The sequence below is a fragment of the Lepidochelys kempii genome, chromosome 22, assembly GCF_965140265.1.
Source record: "Lepidochelys kempii isolate rLepKem1 chromosome 22, rLepKem1.hap2, whole genome shotgun sequence".
NCBI classification, from domain to species: domain Eukaryota; kingdom Metazoa; phylum Chordata; order Testudines; family Cheloniidae; genus Lepidochelys; species Lepidochelys kempii.
The window spans coordinates 3,111,662-3,134,000 of NC_133277.1; the positions used below are offsets into that span (position 1 = coordinate 3,111,662).

At 46.7% G+C, this 22,339-nt stretch overlaps 1 protein-coding gene across 3 annotated transcripts in view; it reads right to left on the minus strand.

The window, feature by feature from the left end:
* Nucleotides 1-22,339, minus strand: part of LOC140901653 (sperm surface protein Sp17-like) — a 63,478-nt gene that overhangs the window by 36,125 nt on the left and 5,014 nt on the right. For 2 of the 3 annotated variants that reach the window (XM_073320875.1, XM_073320874.1), the window contains exon 4: nucleotides 21,801-21,860. In XM_073320875.1, the coding sequence (XP_073176976.1) occupies nucleotides 21,801-21,860 (60 nt within the window). Of the gene's footprint in view, nucleotides 1-20,352; nucleotides 20,626-21,800; nucleotides 21,861-22,339 lie in introns of those variants that run through there. The other variant, XM_073320876.1, reaches the window with a different exon arrangement.

Below are 22,339 nucleotides of genomic sequence, written 5' to 3' on the forward strand. Positions count from 1 at the left end.
GCATGGCCTTCCTCAATTGTGGCTTTTGGGGCATCTAGTGTCGTGTTCTTAAAGGATTCCCAATTATCATTTATATTTTTCTGATTAAATTCTTCCTCCCTGCTGATTTAGCTCATAATTGGTTTTGGCTTTGTGAAACTGGCCCTATTAAAGCTCCAAGTAGAGACATCACTGGTCTGACTTTATTCTGCTTGCACGTTATAAATGTGGTCAAGTCGCGATCCCTTGTCCCGAAGCTCCCATTACGTTTTAGTCCTGTGATCATTCCTTTTTATCCGTTAGGACATTGTCCTATATAGAATTTTCTTGTGTTGGCTGCAACACTTTTTGAGTTAGGAAATTATCATCTATAACATATAGAAATTCCAAAGAAGTTTTAGGACTGGCAGCATGAGACCTCCATTATAGGTCACTCAGATTGAAGTCACCCACAATCACACACTGTTTTTTCCTTACACATTATAGATGGGTGCGTAAGGAGGCAGCATCCTGTTCCCTAGTGTGATTTAGTGGTCTGTAGCAGACACCAATACTCCATCTCGTGCTTTATCTGTTAGGACATTGATCCATAAGCATTCAAGACCATTTTCTTCTGTGTTATTAGTGACTCGGAAACAGGTCATGCTATTTTAAACAGGTCATGCCACTGCCTGTCCCCATTTGCTGATTCAATCATTTCTAAATCGGCTATAACCATTGTTTTTAATGTTCCAGTCATGTGGACCATCCCACCAGTAATACCAACTACATCGAATTTATGCTCCTAAATGGAGCAATTCCAATTTGTCTGGTTTGTTACCCAGGCTCCCAGCATTGGTGTATGGGCAATTCAAGATTTTTTTTTTTCTTTTCATATCCTTTGGTTCCCGAATTAATTTTGTTCTGAACATCTCAATTTTACACTGAGTGCTTAGATCTTCCCTCTCTTTAGCTATTACTTGAACTCCTTCCTGACTACTCTAGCCAGCCTGTCCCCAGGGAGATTGGTCCCCCTTCTACTGAGGAGACGACCCTCTGAACTATAGGAAGTGTTATGTGCATTTTACATAGGGGAATTGAGGCACAGAGAGGAGAGTGCTCAGATTTCTAACAACCAACAGCTCCCAAAGTCTAGCCCTAAGTGACTTCCCTGTGTAATAATGTATTAGCACAATAGGGCAGAGTTAAGGTTACACTGGTGTTTGCTGCCGGCAGGGTGCTTTGCTTTGCAACCTTAACATGTTTTGAACATCACTTGTTGTATGGAATGTTTATATAAAGTCACAATACCTGAGTCACATAAAACCTCACTGCAGTATTGCCCCTGCTATTAGATCTGTGCAGAGGGAGTGGGGTGAGGCTTCTGGATTTGTGTCTAAGAACTAAGTAAGGGGGTGAAAATTAGCCAGGCTTTACTATGTGTTTTCTATGCAGAGCTCCCCTCCCAGCTCCCAACTTGCATTAGCTTTCTCTTCCATAAAATACAGTTTGGAAGTTGCTAGGCAACCTTCCTATTCTCCTTCTCCATGTGCTGCTGTTTTTTGGCCCTTCTTGTACACAGCCCATGGATACATGGGACTAGTTTTTCGGGAATCCCTTGGGCCCAGGTATCAGAGTCACCACCATTATGCATTATTTATATTTCTGTAGCAGCTGGAGCCCCCAGCTGAGATCAAGACCCTTTTGGGTACTTACCCAGAGCAGGAGACAGGCCCTACACCAAAGGGCCTGCCCCATAAATAGAGAAGATGGACAAAGGTGTGAAATAAGGGAATCTAATCTCCATTTTGCAGAGAACTGAGGCAGAGAGAGATTAAATGACCTGCCCAGGGACACACAAGGAGTCTGTGGGAGTTGAACCCAAGGCTTCTGAATACCAGTTAAGGTCCTTAACCACAAGACACTCACCTGGTTTATATGCTGGCCCCTGGGGGATGCCACGTGGCCTCTTCCCTGAAGGCTGCTGTTCCTTCATCATTCTTTGATGACAGCCTCTGTTAGAGTTATTTCCATTCTGCCATGGGTGCCCGCAGGGTCACCTTTGCAAACATATACCTGCCCCCTCACACCTCTGTCATCAGATGCTGCTCATCCTCTCCTTTCTTTAGTATTGTCCCACCCACCGTGCAATGCTTCCAGCAGAGGGTGGGACTGTGCCTATCTGACCGATTAAGAACTCTGAGATGGAAGGAAATCATTGCTAGTGAAGCGAGATAAGAACATAAGAGCGGCCAGACTGGGTCAGACCAATGGTCCATCCAGCCCAGGATCCCGACAGTGGCCAATGCCAGATGCCCCAGAGGGAATGAACAGAACAGGGCAATTATCAAGCTATTATTCCCAGCTTCTGGCAGCCAGAGGTTTAGGAACATCCAGAGCATGGGGTGTGTCCCTGACCCTCTTGGCTAATACCCATTGATGGACCTGTACTCCATGCACTTATCTATCTCTTTTTTTAACCCAGTTATACATTTGACTGTCACAACATCCCCAGCAACAAATTCCATAGCTTGACTGTGCATTGTGGGAAGTACTTCTGGATGTTAGCTGTAAACCTGCTTCCTATTCATTTCATTGGGTGACCCCTGCTTCTAATGTTATGTGAAGGGATAAAAACCCTTCCCTATTCACTTTCTTCCACCAGTCATGATTTTATAGACCTCTGTTCTATCCCCCCTTAGTCGTCTCTTTTCTAAGCTGACCATTCCCAGTCTCTTTAATCTCTTCCCATACAGAAGCTGTTTTATAGCCCTAATCATTTGTGTTGCCCTGCTCTGTACCTTTTCCAGTTCTAATATAGCTTTTTTGAGATGGGGTGACCAGAATTGCACACAGTATTCATGGTGTGGGCGCACCAGGGATTTATATAGAGGCATTATGATATTTTCTGTCTTATTACCGATCCCTTTCTTAATGGTTCCTAATATTCTGTTCACTTTTTTGACTGCTGCTGCATATTGAACAGATATTTTCAGAGAACTATCCACCAGGTCTCTTCTTGAGTGGTAACTGCTAATTGAGACCATATGATTTGTATATATAGTTGGGATTATGTTTTTCAAAGTGCATTACTTTGCATTTGCCAACATTGAATTTCATCTGCCATTTTATTACACAATTACCTAGTTTTGTGAGATCCCTTTGTAACTTTCCAATCTGCTTTGGATTTAACTATTTGGAGCAATTTAGTGTCACCTGGAAATTTTGCCACCTCACTGTTCATCCCCTTTTCCAGATTATTTGTGAATATATTGAACAGCACAGATCCCAGGACAGATTCTTGGGGGACCCCGCTATTTACCTCTCTCCATTGTGAAAATGGACCATTTATTCCTACCCTTTGTTTCCTATCTTTTAACCAGTTACTGATCTAGGAGAGGACTTCCCCTCTTATCCCATGACTGCTTACTTTTAAGAGTCTTTGGTGTGGGACCTTGTCAAAGGCTTTCTGAAAGTCCATCCACTGGATCACCCTTGTCCACATGCTTGTTGATACCCTCAAAGAATTCTAATAGATTGGTGAAGCATGATTTCCCTTTACAAAAGCTGTTTGACTCTTCCCCAATGTATCGTGTTCATCTATGTGTCTGATAATTCTATTCTTTACTACAGTTTCAAGCAGCTTTCCCAGTACTGAAATTAGGCTTACCGGCCTGTAACTGCCAGGATCACCTTCTATGAGCAGTCATGCTAGATGTTTCCCTCCTGCAGGCTCTGGTCCTTGTCTAGCACATCCTGACATATCAGGTGCCGCATTTTCTCCTCGGAGAATTGATCTGTGCAGTACTGTATCTGCTGGAAGAGACAGGAGTGATCTCTGGGTGAGATGGATTCAGCCATAGCTTTTTGGAAGCTGCAGAGAAGTGGTGTCAACAGGCCATCCAATCCCAAATAGAAGAGATCTCTTAGGCCAGTCTGTCCATCTCCTCAGGGCCAGGTCAGAGTTGCTCACTAGAGCACACCTTCTAGTGCGTTGAGCAGTCTGAATTTACAAGTCCTAACGGATGGTGCATTTCCCCCTTCCCTCGAGAAGGCAATTCCACAGCCTGATCTATCGCACAGTAAGGACAACTTTTCTAACATTCAACCCAGATGCTTCCTTTCCTAATTTTAGCTCAGAACTACTAGTTCTGCCCTCATGTGCCATCCTATATATTTCTGCTCCTTTAACACGAACGTTATTCCTCTCCTACAATACAACCATTTCAGGGAACCTCCGTGCCACACAGGATTCCTGTGTAGTGAAGACTAGACCTCAGGTCAGACCAAGTATGACAGGTCCAGCACTGCAGCGCCCCTTTGTGGCAGGGGTGGATGGGGTGTCGGAGCCTCGCCACTCTTAAGTTCCCATGCCCGTCCCTTTAAGGGCATCCCGATGTGGCCCAATGGCCAGTTTCTCCGTGCTCGCCCCTCGGTTGGGGTAAAGGGCCCTAACAGTCAGAGTCCATGTGTCGCGTCCCACGTCTCAGGGCAGCATGGCCCAGCGGCCAGAGTCCATACAACTCGCCCCACGTCTCAGATGGGGAAGTGTATCCTAATGGCTGGAGTGGTAGCAGGACCCGGGCCCACCCTCTCCACCGGGTCCCGACCCAGGGCTCACCTATTGGCAGGGTTCCCCCCTGCGCTTAGCTCGGCGGGGATCTCTCTGCAACACGCTGCGCGTCAGTGCAGCTTTAACACCGCTTGTCGCTAAAGTTCCCCTGGGTCACTTCCTACCCTCAACGTTGTGTTCTCCCCTCTGGGGGGCGGGGTCCTCTGGTCGAGACCTCTGTCTGGGAGGCCGGGTGCGTCCCAGCTTGGCTGGCCCATGGCGCGTTGGCTGTCCCTCCGTGGGAGCCGGTGGTGCGCCTTCTTCTCCTCCGGTGGTCAGCCCAGACTCAGCAGCTCTTCAGGCTTTTATACCTCGTCTCCAGTTGGAGCATGCCCAGCAGGGCTTCCGGGGCGGGGCTTCCTCTGCCAGGCAGGAAGGGTTAACCCCTGCGGTACCAGTGCGGGGCCACTCTGCTTCGTCACACCAAGTCCTTAGCTTGGTTATGAACCATTGCTGAGTGCTACCTAGCTCAGGATTTTTAAATAAAGCATTTATCACCAAGATATCTACACACTAGAATTGGAGAGCCAAGGTTCAAATGACAAAGGTCCAGTTTACACTACAGATTGGCCCCATGGTTGTAATGGGCTTAGTGAGCAACAGTGGTGTAACCAGGTTCCCTGACATAGCTGCATTTGTAATGTAGACGGGAGCTAAGAGGGGACATAAGTCGACAAATATGCATAGATTTTAAGGCCATTATGATCAAAATTAAAGGAGCCATAGTTCTTATCTCCAACTGTCAGGGAACGCTCGTGATTTGAACCCAGGATTGCTAGCATCCGAAGCCAGCGCCAATCCCCAGGGCCCAGAGTTGCTTGTATTCAAAGACTATTAAGGTCACCAAAATAGCAGGTAGTGGAAAGCTTTTCTTTAGAGTAGACATTTTGCGACATCCTCTCCACCCACGTGGTTTCTGTCCTGGAACTTCAGCAGAAAGTTTGTTTCTGGAACATACTGTTTTTGAAGCACCTCTTGAGTCCTTACACTCCATCGCACTTGCTTCCTCTGGCAGGCATAAGCTTCTGAGTGCTGCAAATGTCACTCTTCCCACCAGTGTTAGGAAAAAATAGCTCTTCTCTTACCACTGCCTCCAATAGCATTTACATTAAAATCCTCTTCCAGCCTCTAAATAAAGGCTTGATCGCCTTCCTCTTTCACTAAGCGGGAAGCCATGTTTCCTTTCTCTTTTGATTCTCTTTAGCCAGAAAGCTGCTCCACCTCTTCTGAGCTCTTTGTTCTTTACAATACCTGCCCCTGTTGCTCAAATGGCTTTTACATCAGGTTAAGGGAAACAAAGAACAAAGGTAAAGTCTCCATGAGAGAGAGCACAAATGTGTGACTCACCCTGTGACATTATGAACTGGAACACAAAATGGCCACTGCCTCCCAGCTGTCTCTAGAGCAGACAGCAAGAATTTACAGGAGCAGGCCCCTGGGAACAGAATGACAACTCTGCCTTTCAATAGCATACAATCACAATGTACACTGAACATTTAAAGGGCTCCTCCATTGCAAATGAGAGTCCCGTGATGTTCACTGGTGTTAAATAAGTGTGTTTCTGGTTGTGGGGAGGCTGGTTTGCACAATTTGTTCAAACAGCAAATCCCACTTTGGGGCTATTCCTCAGGGTGAGATAGCAATTGTGATACATGGGGTCCCATGTTTATTGTCTAGTAGGGGCTCCAGATCACTTCTTCCCTATGTATGCGTAAAAAGTTAGTTTTTCCTACTCACTCTGGGCTCTCTTTTTCTCACACATCAGCACCTGTAACTAACATTCTGCAGGACAAACTATTCCCATGCGACCCCCTTGCCTACAAGGATGGGCAGACTAAGGCCCTGAAATTGGCCCTTAGTTTACTGTTCTGTTGCTCATGCATATGCCCAAATGGATCCCAGCTCTCTCTTCCAGGCTGGCTCTGCAATGCACACAAGAGTAAAAAGCAGAAAAACCTTATTTGTGTCATTAGGGGCAGGAGATCAGCCCCTGAATACACGGGCGTGCCCCCCTGTGGAGTAAGATGATGCTATTGCAACACAGTCACTTTACAGAGTCGAACTGCACCATAAGCAGCTAATAATTATACTATATCCTGCCTCTGTAATAGATACTCCATAGCCACCTGCTGCAAACGGCAGTGTCTGAGCTGGGCTGGACCCTGGACCCTGCCTGGGAGACAGCAGCTCACCAGAGTCAAACTGGGAGTGGGGCTATTTTCTTCTAGACACTATACACACTGCATGATTGCTACTACCTGACAGGGTGACCACCACTTATTTGAATAAGCCACACCCCTTTTTCTGATGTCATCCCTCCTCTCTCCTTCCCCCAGGGAATTATTGCGCTAGCTGGCAAATTACACTTCTCACTTACAAAATCCACGTGATTATTGTGCCTGTGTCTAAATTACACAAGCCAATGAGTCAAACTCAGGACGTGTGCCTGATCCTCCTCTCACAGTCACCAGTTTTAGTGGGGGAAGTAGAACAGACTCAGGCCCAGTGTGTCTATCCTACTTTAGGGCTTGTGCAGTGGGAAGGAAAAAATTCATACTCTATTAAGTGAAGATGCTTTTAACTCCTCCAGGTCTGCCGGGGCTGCTTTTCAGTGTTAATCTTGAGGGCCGTGACCATTTTAAACCCTTAGATGTAGCATTGTTTGATCTGTCAAGCGCTGGATTGATTCACCAGATAAATTCCCCTTGGTAGCTGTTATAATCCTGAAGTGGGGCCAGTTTGAAGTTCAGCTTGACTCACAGGCACCTATGTTAAAACTGAACTTCCTTCTCAGCTGATTTGCTCCCTGTGTCAGAGTAACAGTTCTTTGTTCTAGTAACAAAGATACGTTTTAACTGCTTTTTCCTCCTGTTGGCCCTGCAGAAATAGCACAGGTAAGAGGGAAAGAGCTGGATTCTGTTCCAGCTCATGCATCATCAACAGGATTGTGAACCAAATTCTGGTCGCAGATTTTCCATGTTGGCAAGCCAGAAAGGAGCCAGCTTGACTCTCATTCCCTGTCTGAGTTTGCAGGACAGCAGTCAGTAAAAACACAGAGCAGTCAGATCTCATTTACACTAATGGAAGTTACTCTGGATTTACACTAGTGTAACTGAGATCAGAATTTAGTTGTACTTGTAAACTGAGCACATTTGAGCTGGAATCTCTGGGCCACAACCATGAGGATCATTTGGCATAGTTCAGTGCATCGGAGCTGCCGGACCCTTTTCTTCTACAAACTCCCTTAAACTACAATATACGATTATCTGGGTTTGCTCTGCCACAAACACAGTGTTTACATGAGTAGGTATCATGGCCCCACTGGAGGCAGAGGCCAAGGCCTTGTCTTTACTAGGAAAAAAAGGTGTTTTTTTTACTGCACTAGCTAACACGTGGTAACATCCTAGTGCGGACAAGGTAGTATGTAGTTATCACGCAGCAGGTCAAAGTGAGCACTTGCCCTTCTAATGTGTGTAAAAACTACAACCTGCCTTGTCCACGATGGGATGTTAACATGTGTTAGTTACTAAAAGCACAGACTGGTCAGCTTAGAAAAGAGACTACTGCTAGGACAGAGGTCTATAAAATCATGATTGGTGTGGACAAAGTGAATAGGGAAGGGTTTTTTTATCCCTTCGCATAACACAAGAGCAAGGGGTCACCCAATGAAATGAATAGGCAGCAGGTTTACAACTAACTTATGGAAGTAGTTCTTGACACAACGCACAGTCAACCTGCGGAACTCCTTGCCAGAGGATGTTGTGAAGGCCAAAAGTATAACTGGGTCCAAAAAAATGTTAGATGAGTTCATCGAGGATACATCAATAAGGGCTATTAGCCAAAATAGTCATGGACACAGCCCCATGCACTAGGTGTTCCTAAACCTCTGATTGCCAGAAGCTGGGACTAGACAACAGGGGATGGATCACTCAAAATTGCCCTGTTCTGTTCATTCCCTCTGAAGCATCCGGCATTGGCCACTGTCAGAAGATAGGATACTGGCCTAGAAGGACCATTGGTCTGACTGAGTATGGCTGTTCTTATGTTCTATATGTTAGCTAGCACTTGATTTAAAAAAAAATCCACCCTTTTTCCTGATGCAGACACCTGCTGAGGATACGGCTACACTGGCGCTGGAGATGTAATTTCCAGCTTGAGGAGACCTGTGTTACCTCAATAGTGTAAAGCAACAATGGGATGGACTAGCTGCTGGAGTACATCTCTAGGGTTTCAGACTGGTTCATAGTCAGGGCAGCTAGCCCGACCTGCTGCTTGCATCATCACAGCTACGCTGCTCTTTTAAGAACACTCACTCGGTCAGAGGTAGGGCGGGTGTGGCTTCCCAAACCAGAAATGATGCCTCCCGTTGTGGTGTAAACATACCCTGAGTGACATAGCTGAGCCACCAAATCCTGCATGGCCTGCAAGGATGCCGATGGCACTGTTTGTTAGCAGAGGAGGAACATCAAATGCCAGAACATTGCTAATACTTAATATAATGATGATCCTGTTCCCAGAGATGCATTTTATTCCTACTGCATTACTCATGGTGACTGTGTGAACAATCACTTCCCGTTGATCCCGATATTGCTGTTCTGTTTGAAATAATCTGTTGAAACCTGAGGAACCTTCCTCTACATATTTTCATAGATTCATAGATACTAAGATCAGAAGGGACCATTATGATCATCTAGTCCGACCTCCTGCACAATGCAGGCCACAGAATCTCACCCACCCACTCCTGTAACAAACCCCTAACCAATGTCTGAGCTACTGAAGTCCTCAAATCATGGTTTAAAGACTTCAAGGAGCAGAGAATCCTCCAGCAAGTGACCCGTGCCCCATGCTACAGAGGAAGGTGAAAAACCTCCAGGGCCTCTTCCAATCTGTCCTGGAGGAAAATTCCTTCCCGACCCCAAATATGGCGATCAGCTAAACCCTGAGCATATGGGCAAGATTCACCACCAGATACTACAGAAAATTCTTTCCTGGGTAACTCAGATCCCACCCCATCTAACATCCCATCACAGGCCATTAGGCCTATTTACCATGAATATTTAAAGATCAATTAATTACCAAAATCATGTTATCCCATCATACCATCTCCTCCATAAACTTATCGAGTTTAATCTTAAAGCCAGATAGATCTTTTGCCCCCACTGCTTCCCTTGGAAGGCTATTCCAAAACTTCACTCCTCTGATGGTTAGAAATCTTCGTCTAATTTCAAGTCTAAACTTCCTGGTGGCCAGTTTATATCCATTTGTTCTTGAGTCCACATTGGTACTGAGCTTAAATAATTCTTCTCCCTCCCTGGTATTTATCCCTCTGATATATTTATAGAGAGCAATCCTATCTCCCCTCAACCTTCTTTTAGTTAGGCTAAACAAGCCAAGCTCCTTGAGTCTCCTTTCATAAGACAAGTTTTCCATTCCTCGGATCATCCTAGTAGCCCTTCTCTGTACCTGTTCCAGTTTGAATTCATCCTTCTTACACATGGGAGACCAGAACTGCACACAGTATTCCAGGTGAGGTCTCACCAGTGCCTTGCATAACGGTACTAAAACCTCCTTATCCCTACTGGAAATACCTCTCCTGATGCATCCCAAGACCTCATTAGCTTTTTTCACAGCCATATCACATTGGGCGGCTCATAGTCATCCTATGATCAACCAATACTCCAAGGTCCTTCTCCTCCTCCATTATTTCTAATTGATGTGTCCCCAGCTTATAACTAAAATTCTTGTTATTAATCCCTAAATGCATAACCTTACACTTCTCACTATTAAATTTCATCCTATTACTATTACTCCAGTTTACAAGGTCATCCAGATCCTCCTGTAGGATATCCCAGTCCTTCTCTAAATTGGCAATACCTCCCAGCTTTGTATCATCCGCAAACTTTATTAGCACACTCCCACTTTTTGTGCCGAGGTCAGTAATAAAAAGATTAAATAAGATTGGTCCCAAAACTGATCCTTGAGGAACTCCACTGGTAACCTCCCTCCAGCCTGACAGTTCACCTTTCAGTAGGACCCGTTGTAGTCTCCCCTTTAACCAATTCCTTATCTACCTTTCAATTTTCCTATTGATCCCCATCTTATCCAATTTAACTAATAATTCCCCATGTGGCACGGTATCAAACGCCTTACTGAAATCTAGGTAAATTAGATCCACTGCATTTCCTTTGTCTAAAAAATCTGTTACTTTCTCAAAGAAGGAGATCAGGTTGGTTTGGCACAATCTACCTTTTGTAAAACCATGTTGTGTTTTGTCCCATTTACCATTGACTTCAATGTCCTTAACTACTTTCTCCTTCAAAATTTTTTCCAAGACCTTGCATACTACAGATGTCAAACTAACAGGGCTGTAGTTACCCGGATCACTTTTTTTCCCTTTCTTAAAAATAGAAACTATGTTAGCAATTCTCCAATCATACAGTACAACTCCTGAGTTTACAGATTCATTAAAAATTCTTGCTAATGGGCTTGCAATTTTGGGTGCCAATTCCTTTAATATTCTTGGATGAAGATTATCTGGGCCCCACAATTTAGTCCCATTAAGCTGTTTGAGTTTCGCTTCTACCTCAGATATGGTAATATCTACCTCCATATCCTCATTCCCATTTGTCATGCTACCATTATCCCCAAGATCCTCTTCAGCCTTATTAAAGTCTGAGGCAAAGGATTTGTATAGATATTGGGCCATGCCTAGATTATCCTTGACTTCCACTCCATCCTCAGTGTTTAGCGGGCCCACTTCTTCTTTCTTTGTTTTCTTCTTATTTATATGGCTATAGAACCTTTTACTATTGGTTTTAATTCCCTTTGCAAGGTCCAACTCTACTTGACTTTTAGCCTGTCTCACTTTATCCCTACATGTTCTGACCTCAATAAGGTAGCTTTCCTTACTGATCCCTCCCATCTTCCACTCCCTGTATGCCTTCTGCTTTTTCTTAATCACCTCTCTGAGATGCTTGTTCATCCAGCTTGGTCTACAACTTGTGCCTATGAATTTTTTCCCCTTTCTTGGGATGCACGCTTCCGATAGCTTCTGCAGCTTTGATTTAAAGTAATCCCAGGCCTCCTCTGCCTTTAGATCCATAAGTTCTTCAGTCCAATCCACTTCCCTAACTAATTTCCTTAATTTTTGAAAGTCAGCCCTTTTGAAATCAAAAACCCTAGTTGCAGATTTATTTTTGTTAATTCTTCTGTTTTGAACTGAATTAGCTCATGATCACTTGAACCAAGATTGTTCCCTACAACCATTTCTTCTATGAGGTCCTCACGACTCACCAAAACCAAATCTAAAATGGCATCCCCTCTAGTCGGTTCAGCAACTACCTGATGAAGGAACCCATCAGCTATCTAGGAAAATCTGAGCCCTATTGTTATTACTAGCACTTGTCCTCCAGTCTATATCTGGGAAGTTAGTCTCCCATGATCACGCAGTTTCCATTAGTATTTACTTCATTAAAAACATTAACGAGGGCTCTATCCATATCCAAATTAGATCCCGGCGGTCTATAGCAACCCCAAGCACTATCCCAGGGGAGGCTCTAATAGTTTTCTTCCCCAATGTGATTTTTGCTAAGACGGACTCTGTCTTATCCATCCCATCGCTTCTTACTTCTTTACATTCTACCTCCTCATTGATCTACAATGCGACTCCACCACCTTTGCCTTTATTTCGGTCTTTCCTAAGCAGCACCTCCCCTTCGATACCCGCACTCCAGTCGTGACGACTATTCCACCCTGTTTCTGGTCTCCCTAGAATACCCGGTTTCACTTCCCGCAGCAGTAGCGCTAGTTCCTCCATTTTGTTACCCGGGCTCCTCGCATTGGGGTACAAACAGCTTCATTCCTGCTGTTTGGCCTCCCTCACGTTCTTTACCCAATGAGGCACGGTCATTCTACATTCTATTAGACTGGTATCCACACTGCCCTTCCTCCTTATAGCCATTCTCCTACCCACGGCTGTACCCTTTCTTACTTTGTTTTAACTGGCTATTAATCCCATTATCTTCCCCTGCCCTCCCAACCTTCTCTGTCCCTTCCAGGAAGCAGGAAAGGACTAACAAACTAGCCGTGACTAAAGGGAATGGGTCTAATGCAGGTAGAGGCAGTAATAGAGCCAGGTAATCTCCCTCTCAGTCTGAACTCAACACGCAGCATAACTAACCCATGCATGCACCGTCACTGCTCTCTGCCATCCCCGTGGACATCAAAGTACCACTGCTAACAGCAATGGGGGGACATTTGGGGCTGCAGTGTCACCAGTTAATGTGGATGAAACTTAGCTCACCATCACCTTAGTGTGGACCCCAAACCCTAGAGCCTGCGCTTTTCCGGTGGCTGACAGAGATGAGGAGACTTGCCGATGCTCTGCCTGGCCAAAATGGAAATGGTGCTAGTTGGAGGGGAGCATCAGGAGGAAGGCGTAGCGATTATGGGACCTCTGCCTGCACTTGCTACTAGGGGTGCATGTCTGCCTTTGGCCAGCAGTCTTCTGTTTCCTCTCCTCTGATGCAGGAGTGGCTATTAGCGAGACACTGTCCTCCTCCCACCCCACCAGTTGTTTTTGCAGGCATCCAGGCTCTTCTGTGCATTCATGAACCAGAGTCAAGGTGGAGTCAGCAACCTGTGATCAGGCTGGTGCATTGCAGAAAGTGCTCCAGGGCCCAGCTGGGGAATGAGCAGTCTAGCACCCAATGGGCTGAGAGACTGTCTTTTCCTCTGGGTCTTTTCTGGGAATGAAGCTCTGCTGGGCTGGCTTTGCTGCCCACTCTTGAAGGTTATGGTGCAGAACCAGCTGCAAAGCATGCTCAACTGAGAACCTCTGCCTTGCAACATTTGCTGTCCAGTAATCTACCAGAGCCCATGCTGGGTGAGCACAGGGAAAGCTGTTTAACACAGCTTTCAGACAGCTAGCAGGGCAGAACTCACACCTTAGTCATTTAAAATGGCAAGTCTCTAACTGACGGACTAATCATGCTGTTTTGATGTATTTAAAGAGCCCAGAAGCAACAGCAAACAAATGTATAAATAAAAGAACAGTGACCTCATCCTGGCCTGCACTGGGGGAGGAAGTTCCCATGCATCCAGCCAGCAACAGGATTCAGGCTCCTTTCTAGGGCAGAGACAAAGCTAGCAGCAGCGAATTCCACCACTAGTCCTCCCTTCTGTTCCCAGACTAAATCTGTTTTAGGAGAACTTAAACACAAAGCAGGAATTTAAGGGAGGAAAAGCTTAGAATAATGTAGATTGGGGGGGAGGCTCAAGGAGATACTGGAGAGGGAGGAAATCCTAAATTGCAGTAAATCATGCCGGTGCTGGGGCGGTTGTAAGGGCCGAGTTCAAGTGGTTGAGGTGGTGCTAATGCCAAACTGCTCAGCAATTCACTCGTGCACAGACTGGAGAATGCTGCTAACTGAAGGTGACACTAAACTGGGAGGAATGGTAGATACGCTGGAGGGTAGGGATAGGATACAGAGGGACCTAGACAAATTAGAGGATTGGGCCAAAAGAAATCTGATGAGGTTCAACAAGGACAAGTGCAGAGTCCTGCACTTAGGAAGGAAGAATCCCATGCACTGCTACAGACCAGGGACCGAATGGCTCGGCAGCAGTTCTGCAGAAAAGGAGCTAGGGGTTACAGTGGACGAGAAGCTGGATACGAGTCAACAGTGTGCCCTTGTTGCCAAGAAGGCCAATGGCATTTTGGGATGTATAAGAAGGGGCATTGCCAGCAGATCGAGGGACGTGATCGTCCCCCTCTATTCGACATTGGTGAGGCCTCATCTGGAGTACTGTGTCCAGTTTTGGGCCCCACACTACAAGAAGGATGTGGAAAAATTGGAAAGAGTCCAGCGAAGGGCAACAAAAATGATTAGGGGTCTGGAACACATGACTTACGAGGAGAGGCTGAGGGAACTGGGATTGTTTAGTCTGCAGAAGAGAAGAATGAGGGGGGATTTGATAGCTGCTTTCAACTACCTGGAAAGGGGGTTCCAAAGAGGATGGATCTAGACTGTTCTCAGTGGTAGCTGATGACAGAACAAGGAGTAATGGTTTCAAGTTGCAGTGGGGGAGGTTTAGGTTGGATATTAGGAAAACCTTTTTCACTAGGAGGGTGGTGAAACACTGGAATGCGTTACCTAGGGAGGTGGTGGAATCTCCTTCCTGAGATATTTTTAAGGTCAGGCTTGACAAAACCCTGGCTGGGATGATTTAGTTGGGGATTGGTCCTGCTTTGAGCAGGGGGTTGGACTAGATGACCTCCTGAGGTCCCTTCCAACCCTGATATTCTATGATTTTAAGGCAGCAGCATTGGAAGAAGCTGTGGGAGAGCCCTTCAGAAACAGCTTTCTCACCGCCCAGCAAATAACATGACAGCAGGCAAACTTAGCAGGCCAGAGTCAGAGTTGCTAGCGGGAGCATTGCCTGTGCTGGAAGAAAGGGAGGGTTACGCCAACTCAGTTCTTCCTCCCTGCTTTTATCGTTTTCCCCCTGCCATCAGCAATGACAGCTGGGGGCTGACAAGCCCTGGCCGTGGGTGTAGCTCCCGTTTAGTTTTCTGTGTTTGGCACCTTTAAATAGTAGGAGATCTGATTCTCTACCAGATCCTACCAGTTCTGCGGTAGTGTAACCCACTGAAGGAAAACTCAGGCTGATTAAGTCTGTCGATCTGCTTGTGGGAGGGTGGGGGTTGGGAGGGGATGCAGGATGGAGGCTTGGGGCCTGTTGGGCCCATCTCTGATACTGTTACATCCACTCACCTCAGTGACAGGAAAGGATTTGCAGTGGAGAAAAGAGACGTCTCAGTGATTCTTTGCTTATATCTACAATAAATTAGACTGTGTGCGCATGCTGTGCCTTTTATGGGCTGTCGGAGGAAGGACGGGCCAGTGGTTAGAGCACTAACCTGGTACTTGGGAGAACGGCCACAGGCTTTAGCTTAGAGCTTCAGAGACTTAGACTCAGCATTACAAAGCCTAACTTTAGGCAACCTGCCTTCTAGTAGAAGTCACAGCCCCAAGATAGGCACCCACGCTCCCTCTGCAACGTACCGGGAGTGAGGCATCGAAGAATGGGATCCACAAGAGACAGCAAGCTGAGCGTATCGCTGCCTAAACCAGCGAGTAGAAAATGCCAGCGGGAGGAGGGAGGTCTATCTCTGCGCTGGGTTTGCAGCCGCGAACCTTCTCCTGGAGTTAGGGGCTTGTGCCCCTTCTTGAAAAAATCAGACGTAGCGACGGAAGAGCAGGCTGTGCAGTTCTCCCCGAAAAGGCCTTTAGCACTGAGGTTAGAACACTCCCCTCGTCCGGGTGGGCGACCCAGGTTCAATCCCTGCTGATGGCGTTGGAAAAGAGATTTGAACCCACATCTCAGGAGAGTGCCCTGGTCCCTGTGTAATGGGATGTTCTGACGGGGGGCTCCCTCAATCTCTCTTGTTGAAAGAGTTCCATCATGGGTGGTGGGTGAAGCCACCCTTAGGGGAGGCTAGCCTCTGCCACTCCCGCGCAGCCACAGCTACGAGTCCTCTCCCCATCCCCACCTGGAGGAGCCCTGAACACACCCGCCCACGGCAGGAGGAGCCCCGGGCCAGCCGAAGCCCCAAACTTCCCCACCCCACCTGCCCAGAGGTGCCCCGAGCCACCCCCCAACTAGCCTGAAGGAGCCCCAGGCCAACCGCAGCCTTGCCCCAGACCCCAAGCCACTGCGGGGAAAAGTCTCTCACTCTCATCCAAAGATGCTTTTGCTATGCCCCATGCAGGTTTTGGGGCAGCTGAGGCAGCTGTATTTGCAACTCAGCTTCCTGGGTTCATCAGTAATCTCTCTGGAGTTCAAGATTACTGATGAACCCAGGAAGTGGAGTAGCATATACAGTCTCTTCAGCCACCCCAAAACCTGCAGGGGCATAATAAAGCAAAAACTTCCCCCCAAAACCCTGCAACCAGGGGTCCGGCAGCAGCAGCAGAGCCAGGGGAGGTAGAGTGTGCCCTGGCCTATTATACCTGCCACCCATGAGTTCCATTTTGTATGAATAATTATGTCCCTGGGGCAGAGACAGCATGCGCCTGACTCTGTAACTGACTGGTCAGGACACTCACCTGGGGAGACCCAACGTCAAGACCCTATTCTAGTAACAGCTTCAGCAGGAGAGACTAGGAGAGACCCTCACCTCAGAATATCCCATAGCCCAGTGGCTAGGGCATTCTCCTAAGGCGGGGGATCTGAAACAGGCATCTCCCACGTACCAGGTGAGTGCTTTGACCACTGGGCAAGAGGTAATAAAATAAGGGGGCTGCTGCTGAGGCCTCCTCCAGCGGTGTTTTGTGTAGGGCTCAATCGGTTAGGTGACCTCTGACAACGCCTACCAGATCAGGCAAGGTGGGCAGGGCCATGCTTTGTTTGAGCACCCCACAGGGGCTTAGCTGTGAGATAGGCTCCAGGCATCAGGACTTAGGCACCTGTGCATATGCTCACTGACAGAAACTCTTCAGGTTAGGGGGCAGCTGAGCATGGACTTAGGCACCTAAATCCCTTTGTAGATCTAGCCCTTCCTGTGGAACTTTGAGTTAGACCCAGATCCTCAAAGGTACTTGGGCACCTAATTCCTACTGATTCCAATAGGAGCCCATGTAGCTTTGAGGATCCAGGCCATGGTCCCTCTGTGCCTTAGTTCTCCATCTGTACAATGGGAATAATAGCACTTCCCCTGCCTCAAAGGGCTGTGGGAGGATAAATACATTAGAGTTTGTGAGGTGCTCAAATACTACGGGAATGGAGAGTGTCTATGTACCAGAGAGAGATTCTCCACAGCCTTGCATGAGTGAGGAATCCTGGGTTGGTAGCATTTTACACCACTGAATGACTACCCAAGGAGCAAGGCAAGAGGAATCAGGCCTGCTCATTCTACTTGCACATACACTAGTGAAAACCAGGAGTGACCCCATTGAATTCAATGCAGCTTTGTTCACCATCTCCCGTACTGAAGCCTTAGACCTAAAGACTCAATGCTATGGCTTAATTTTCAGTGGTTGGGGTATGTTTCTTCCAGCATTCATGTTGAGTGGTACAATAATTAAGATTGAACTTAGTTTAGTACATTGAAACATTTAATTTTATCAATCAAGTGCTAAGTTCACTCACATGAATGGATGCCCCTTTGGCATTTCACTGAAACAAAGCAGCCATGTGTTACCCAGCACATCCAAACAAGATGGGTAGAAGTTACTTTGAGATTGTAAAATATGTTAACTGCAGCACCACAGTGCCTTGCCCCTCGCCCCGCCCCCCCAGCATATAGATGGGGTTTGTAATGATAGCAGATGTCACATCCCTCGTTCAAGCAGGGATCTGTACTAAATTGTGACAACCTCAAGGGATACAAGAAAACTAAAAATAGATCATTAAATATAATCTAGAGATGTGCACATTTACATATCTTTTCTTCCTCCTTCAGACGCTCCGGCAGGGACTTTCAAGACAATCGCACGAGCATTCTTATCCTAAAAAGTTGAGCAATGAGTAAGAAGTCTCAGGTGAGCCATTATAATAACTGCAGGGACCTTGGGAAATAACACCCAATTATTGGGGCCAATTTATTAAGTTTTCATTAAAAAGTGTCTTGATCCCAACTGATGAGATAATCCTCCACCCCAGGAAGGGGGGAGGCTGGCAGGGAGCTTTTGTTCTTCAATCACTACTTTCCGTTTTGTGTTACAATATTTCTAAACTATTGATTCAAGACAAAGTGCTGAATTCTGTCAGGTTCTATCCCAACAGAAGAGTTGCCTTAAAAAAATAAATAAACCTAAGTTTAGTGCTTAAGAAGAATACTAGAATAAACAGAATTTAGCCATCAGCCTAGCATGCCAGTTAAACCTCTAATACCTGGACTGAGATTGACCCAATCAATTCACAAAGGGACCCAAAGAGCTATACATTATCAGCTGTGCTCACCTGGCCTGGATTCAGACTAGTGAGCTAGAACAGAAAGGACGTTGACCTGACCCCTGCTTCTCACATGCTGGGCAGGTGCCGTGCAAACTGGGTGCAAAATGCCAACATTCCACTGGGTAACATTTCATACCCGCTTTGTACACAGATTAAGTGACAACACAAGGGCTAAGAAGTGCAGAATCAAGCCTGTGTATGGCATTACCAGTCCTGAATCTTCCCAGTCCTCACAAATATTGAATACAGTAGTTTGTTCTTGATTTTCTTCATTGTTTTCCCAGGCATAAAACTAACAATATGTTGTACTTTTAAAGCATCTTTTCAACCAGGAATATCGAGCTACTTTACAAATAGAGTTTAATTGCCTAGAGCCCCCCACTACGAAGGCGGCAAAATTATCCCTAGTTTACCAATGTGGCGCATGGTGTGGGATCCATGAAGGTACTTAGGTGCCTAAACCTCACATTTAGGCTCCTAAATCCAGTTTTAGCTTCACTGCAATCCACAACACTCCCCTGAACCCCTGTAGATGCCTAAACTCACTTAGCACCTAACTTTGCAGAGTCAAAGCTCCTTGGGAGCCTGTGTTTCTGCCCATGAACATGGGCACTGCTGCCTCTCTCTAGGTTTCATGGACACCTACCTCATGCCTAAGCCCCAGAGCGATTCACAAAGAACAAGAAGATAGGCATCCAGCCACCTAAGTCACGTGTGGGGTCCAATCCAGTAGGCGTATTCAGAGGCCACCTACTGGATCAGTCCCATTCAAAATCTGGCCGAGGGAGGAGCAGCAGCCCCCCTTGTCACTCTGAACCCACTGGTTCAGGCACTCACCTGGGATGTGGGAGACTGAGGTTCTGCCAGAGGGAGAGAAGGGAGACCTCTGTTCAAATCCTGCCTCTCAGGAGAGTGCTCTAACCCAGTGGTCTCCAAACTTTTTGGATCGCGCACCCCAAGGGCCAGTTGTAGGGAAGCAAACAAAAAAAAGACCTCAGGGTGCTGCTGAAGATGGAGCAGGGAGAGCCGAGCTGCCACCGGCGTGCCGCCGAAGAATCAAAGGTCCAGAAGCACTGCTGCCACCATTCCAGCAGCACTCCTTCAGCGGTGCTCCTCCTGCCGCACACCTCCAGGGATGGTCTTGAGCACCCCACTTTGGAGACCACTGCTCTAACCACTGAGCTATTCGGATGCGGGGCTCCCCCACTCTCTCCTGCTGAAGCTGTTGCACTCTGGATAAATAATGAAAGAGTGAGTACAGCAGGGGGACTGGACTTGGGATCTCCCACCTCCTAGATGGAAGCCCAAATCACTGGAGGACAGTCATTCCCACTCAGTCTCTCTTGCCCAATGACTGTTCTGCTGTGGACAAATACTGAGTCATCAGGCCAGAGGGAGACCGAATCCATTGTCCAGCCCAGTCTTTGGAGGCGGAAGACCCCAGGTCTAGTCCCTGTGCTCTAGACCTGAGGACGGAGGGCAAGAGCACACCTGGAGAAGGTGGAGCAGAGCAGAAGTGACGGGATGCAGAACACATCTTTGGTGTTTGCTCCCCTAGCCCCCTTCCCATTCTGTCGTCCTTTGGGGACAGTTTGGAAACAGTGACCCTGACACGCAGCCAATAAATGACATGCTTCAGGCAATGGACTTTTTGCTTTTAGAACTAACATTTGCAGAAAGTCAGTTCTCTGTGGCTTACCAGATCACAGCCAACTTGCTAGAGAAGTTCAATGTTTACCCATCCAAACGAGTCTGTGCCGATGACAGACTGAGCGAGCAGCTCTGCAAACAGACTCAAAAAAATTAATCACACAGTGCTCAGGTGCATTTTGAAAATGTGATGTTTATTAAACAAAAATAAACCTACTGACAAACAAGCCATTCATTCACCTGCATCTAGGCTGGAAATCATGACACTGGCAGGTCTAATGACATTAGATTTCTTCCATGGGGTTTGTTGCATCCTGACCTAGTTCTTTCAGTCTCCTCACTGTCTCTCTTACCCTGTATCCCTTGTAGACAGCCTGGATTTTTGTGGCAGCTTTATCTTCTATTTCTTGGGTGGTTGTTTCATAGAGGCCAAGTTTGTCAAGCTCCTTCATTAAAAAAATAGAACCACAGAGGAAATGACTTCGTAAACAGCTGACAGGCTGATCATTTTCTTGTAGTAAAAACGAATGCCTAAATTACAGTAAATCTGCATAATGTGCAGCCACTGAAAACTGCTGCTTCCCAAAGGCATTTTGGAAGCTGTGTGTGAACCAAAGGTTGAGAGGGAAACTAAATGTGTTTTGTCATCTTTATGTTTTTTTTTTTTAACAACAAATCTAATCATTGGTGGGGTTGTTTTTAGGGCCAAATCTTGAAGCCCTTACTTAGGCAGAACTTTCTGTGACTCATTGGGAGTCTTGTCTGGGTAAGAACATCGTGATTTGGTCCTTATTTAAATACCAACTGCTCATCTCAGAGTTTCCAGAACACGAAGCTCCCTTCTGTGGGAGACTAACAGTGCCATTAAACTATCAGCATTTGCCAAGAGTTACTACTTGGTGGTGTGTGATACGATAGTTATTTCCTGTTAAGTAGGGGGGGAAATGGTGGCCTTTCATTCCCAGGGAGTGATAACTGTTGGCAAATGTTGATTTTTAAAAATGATGAGCACTGGAAGCCTGCGCCATACAATCAAGCATGAAAGAGACTGAGTTACTAGACAGCGAGAGAGAGAGAGAAAGAGAGACCCATTTCCAGTGGAAGATACAAATCAGGCTCCCCTACCTCAAACAAGGTGCCCCAGCTGGGAATGATGGAGAGGAGGAAGTCAAGTACGACACCAAGTTGCAGTCAGAGCATCATATTAGCTAATTAGCTGGGGGAAATGATTTCATTAGCTCAGTGATCTAGAAACTAAAATCCAAAATGGGGAAGGAGGGACACAGAGCCTCACAACAAAGGCAAATTCTCTGCAGATAGGAATGAACTGCTTTATAAATGCTAATGGAACAAACGCATCCGGGGTGAAACTCTACTGAAAAGTCACCCCAGGGCTGAATCTGACTCCACACTCTTTGGGAAATCACATTGAACAATAGAAAGGGGAGGATCCTAAGCGAGCTGGGACAAAAGGCCTTGATTTTCTCTCTTCAGATTATTTGGAGAGAGATGCCCTGGAACTGACGGAGCACTTCCAGCTCCTGCTTAGCCATCTGGACATGGACACAAGGTGCAGCTCCAGCAGAGTCAAAATCCAGGCAGGCCTTGGGAGATTACTTACGGGCTCCATGGCTGAATCTTTCATCGACTCCTTCCCCTCTTCTTGCAAAGATGCAGCCTCCTGTAAGAAGAACAGAAAAAAAATAAAGGTTCAACCAACCTTTACTTCACAATAGGAAAGAGCTCCAGTCCGAGCCCTGGGCTACGCCCTGTGGGGAGGGCAAAGCGATCGAAGTGATGCAACTTCAGCTATGTGAATAACGTAGCTGAAGTCAATGTTCTTAGATCGACTTACCGTGGTGTCTCCAACGCAGTGAGTCGGCTGCTGCCGCTCCCCCGTCCACTCTGCCTGCGCCTCTTGCGGCGCCGGAGTACAGCAGTCGATGGGCGCGCGCTCGGGGACGATTTATCATGTCTAGACTCGACGCGATAAATCAGTCCCCGCTGGATCGATCGCTGCCCAGAGTCAACAGGGGAGCGGCAGCAGCCGACTCACCATGGTGGAGACACCATGGTAAGTCGATCTAAGTACGTCAACTTCAGCTACGTTATTCACGTAGCTGAAGTTGCATAACTTAGATCGATTTCCCCCCCCCCCCC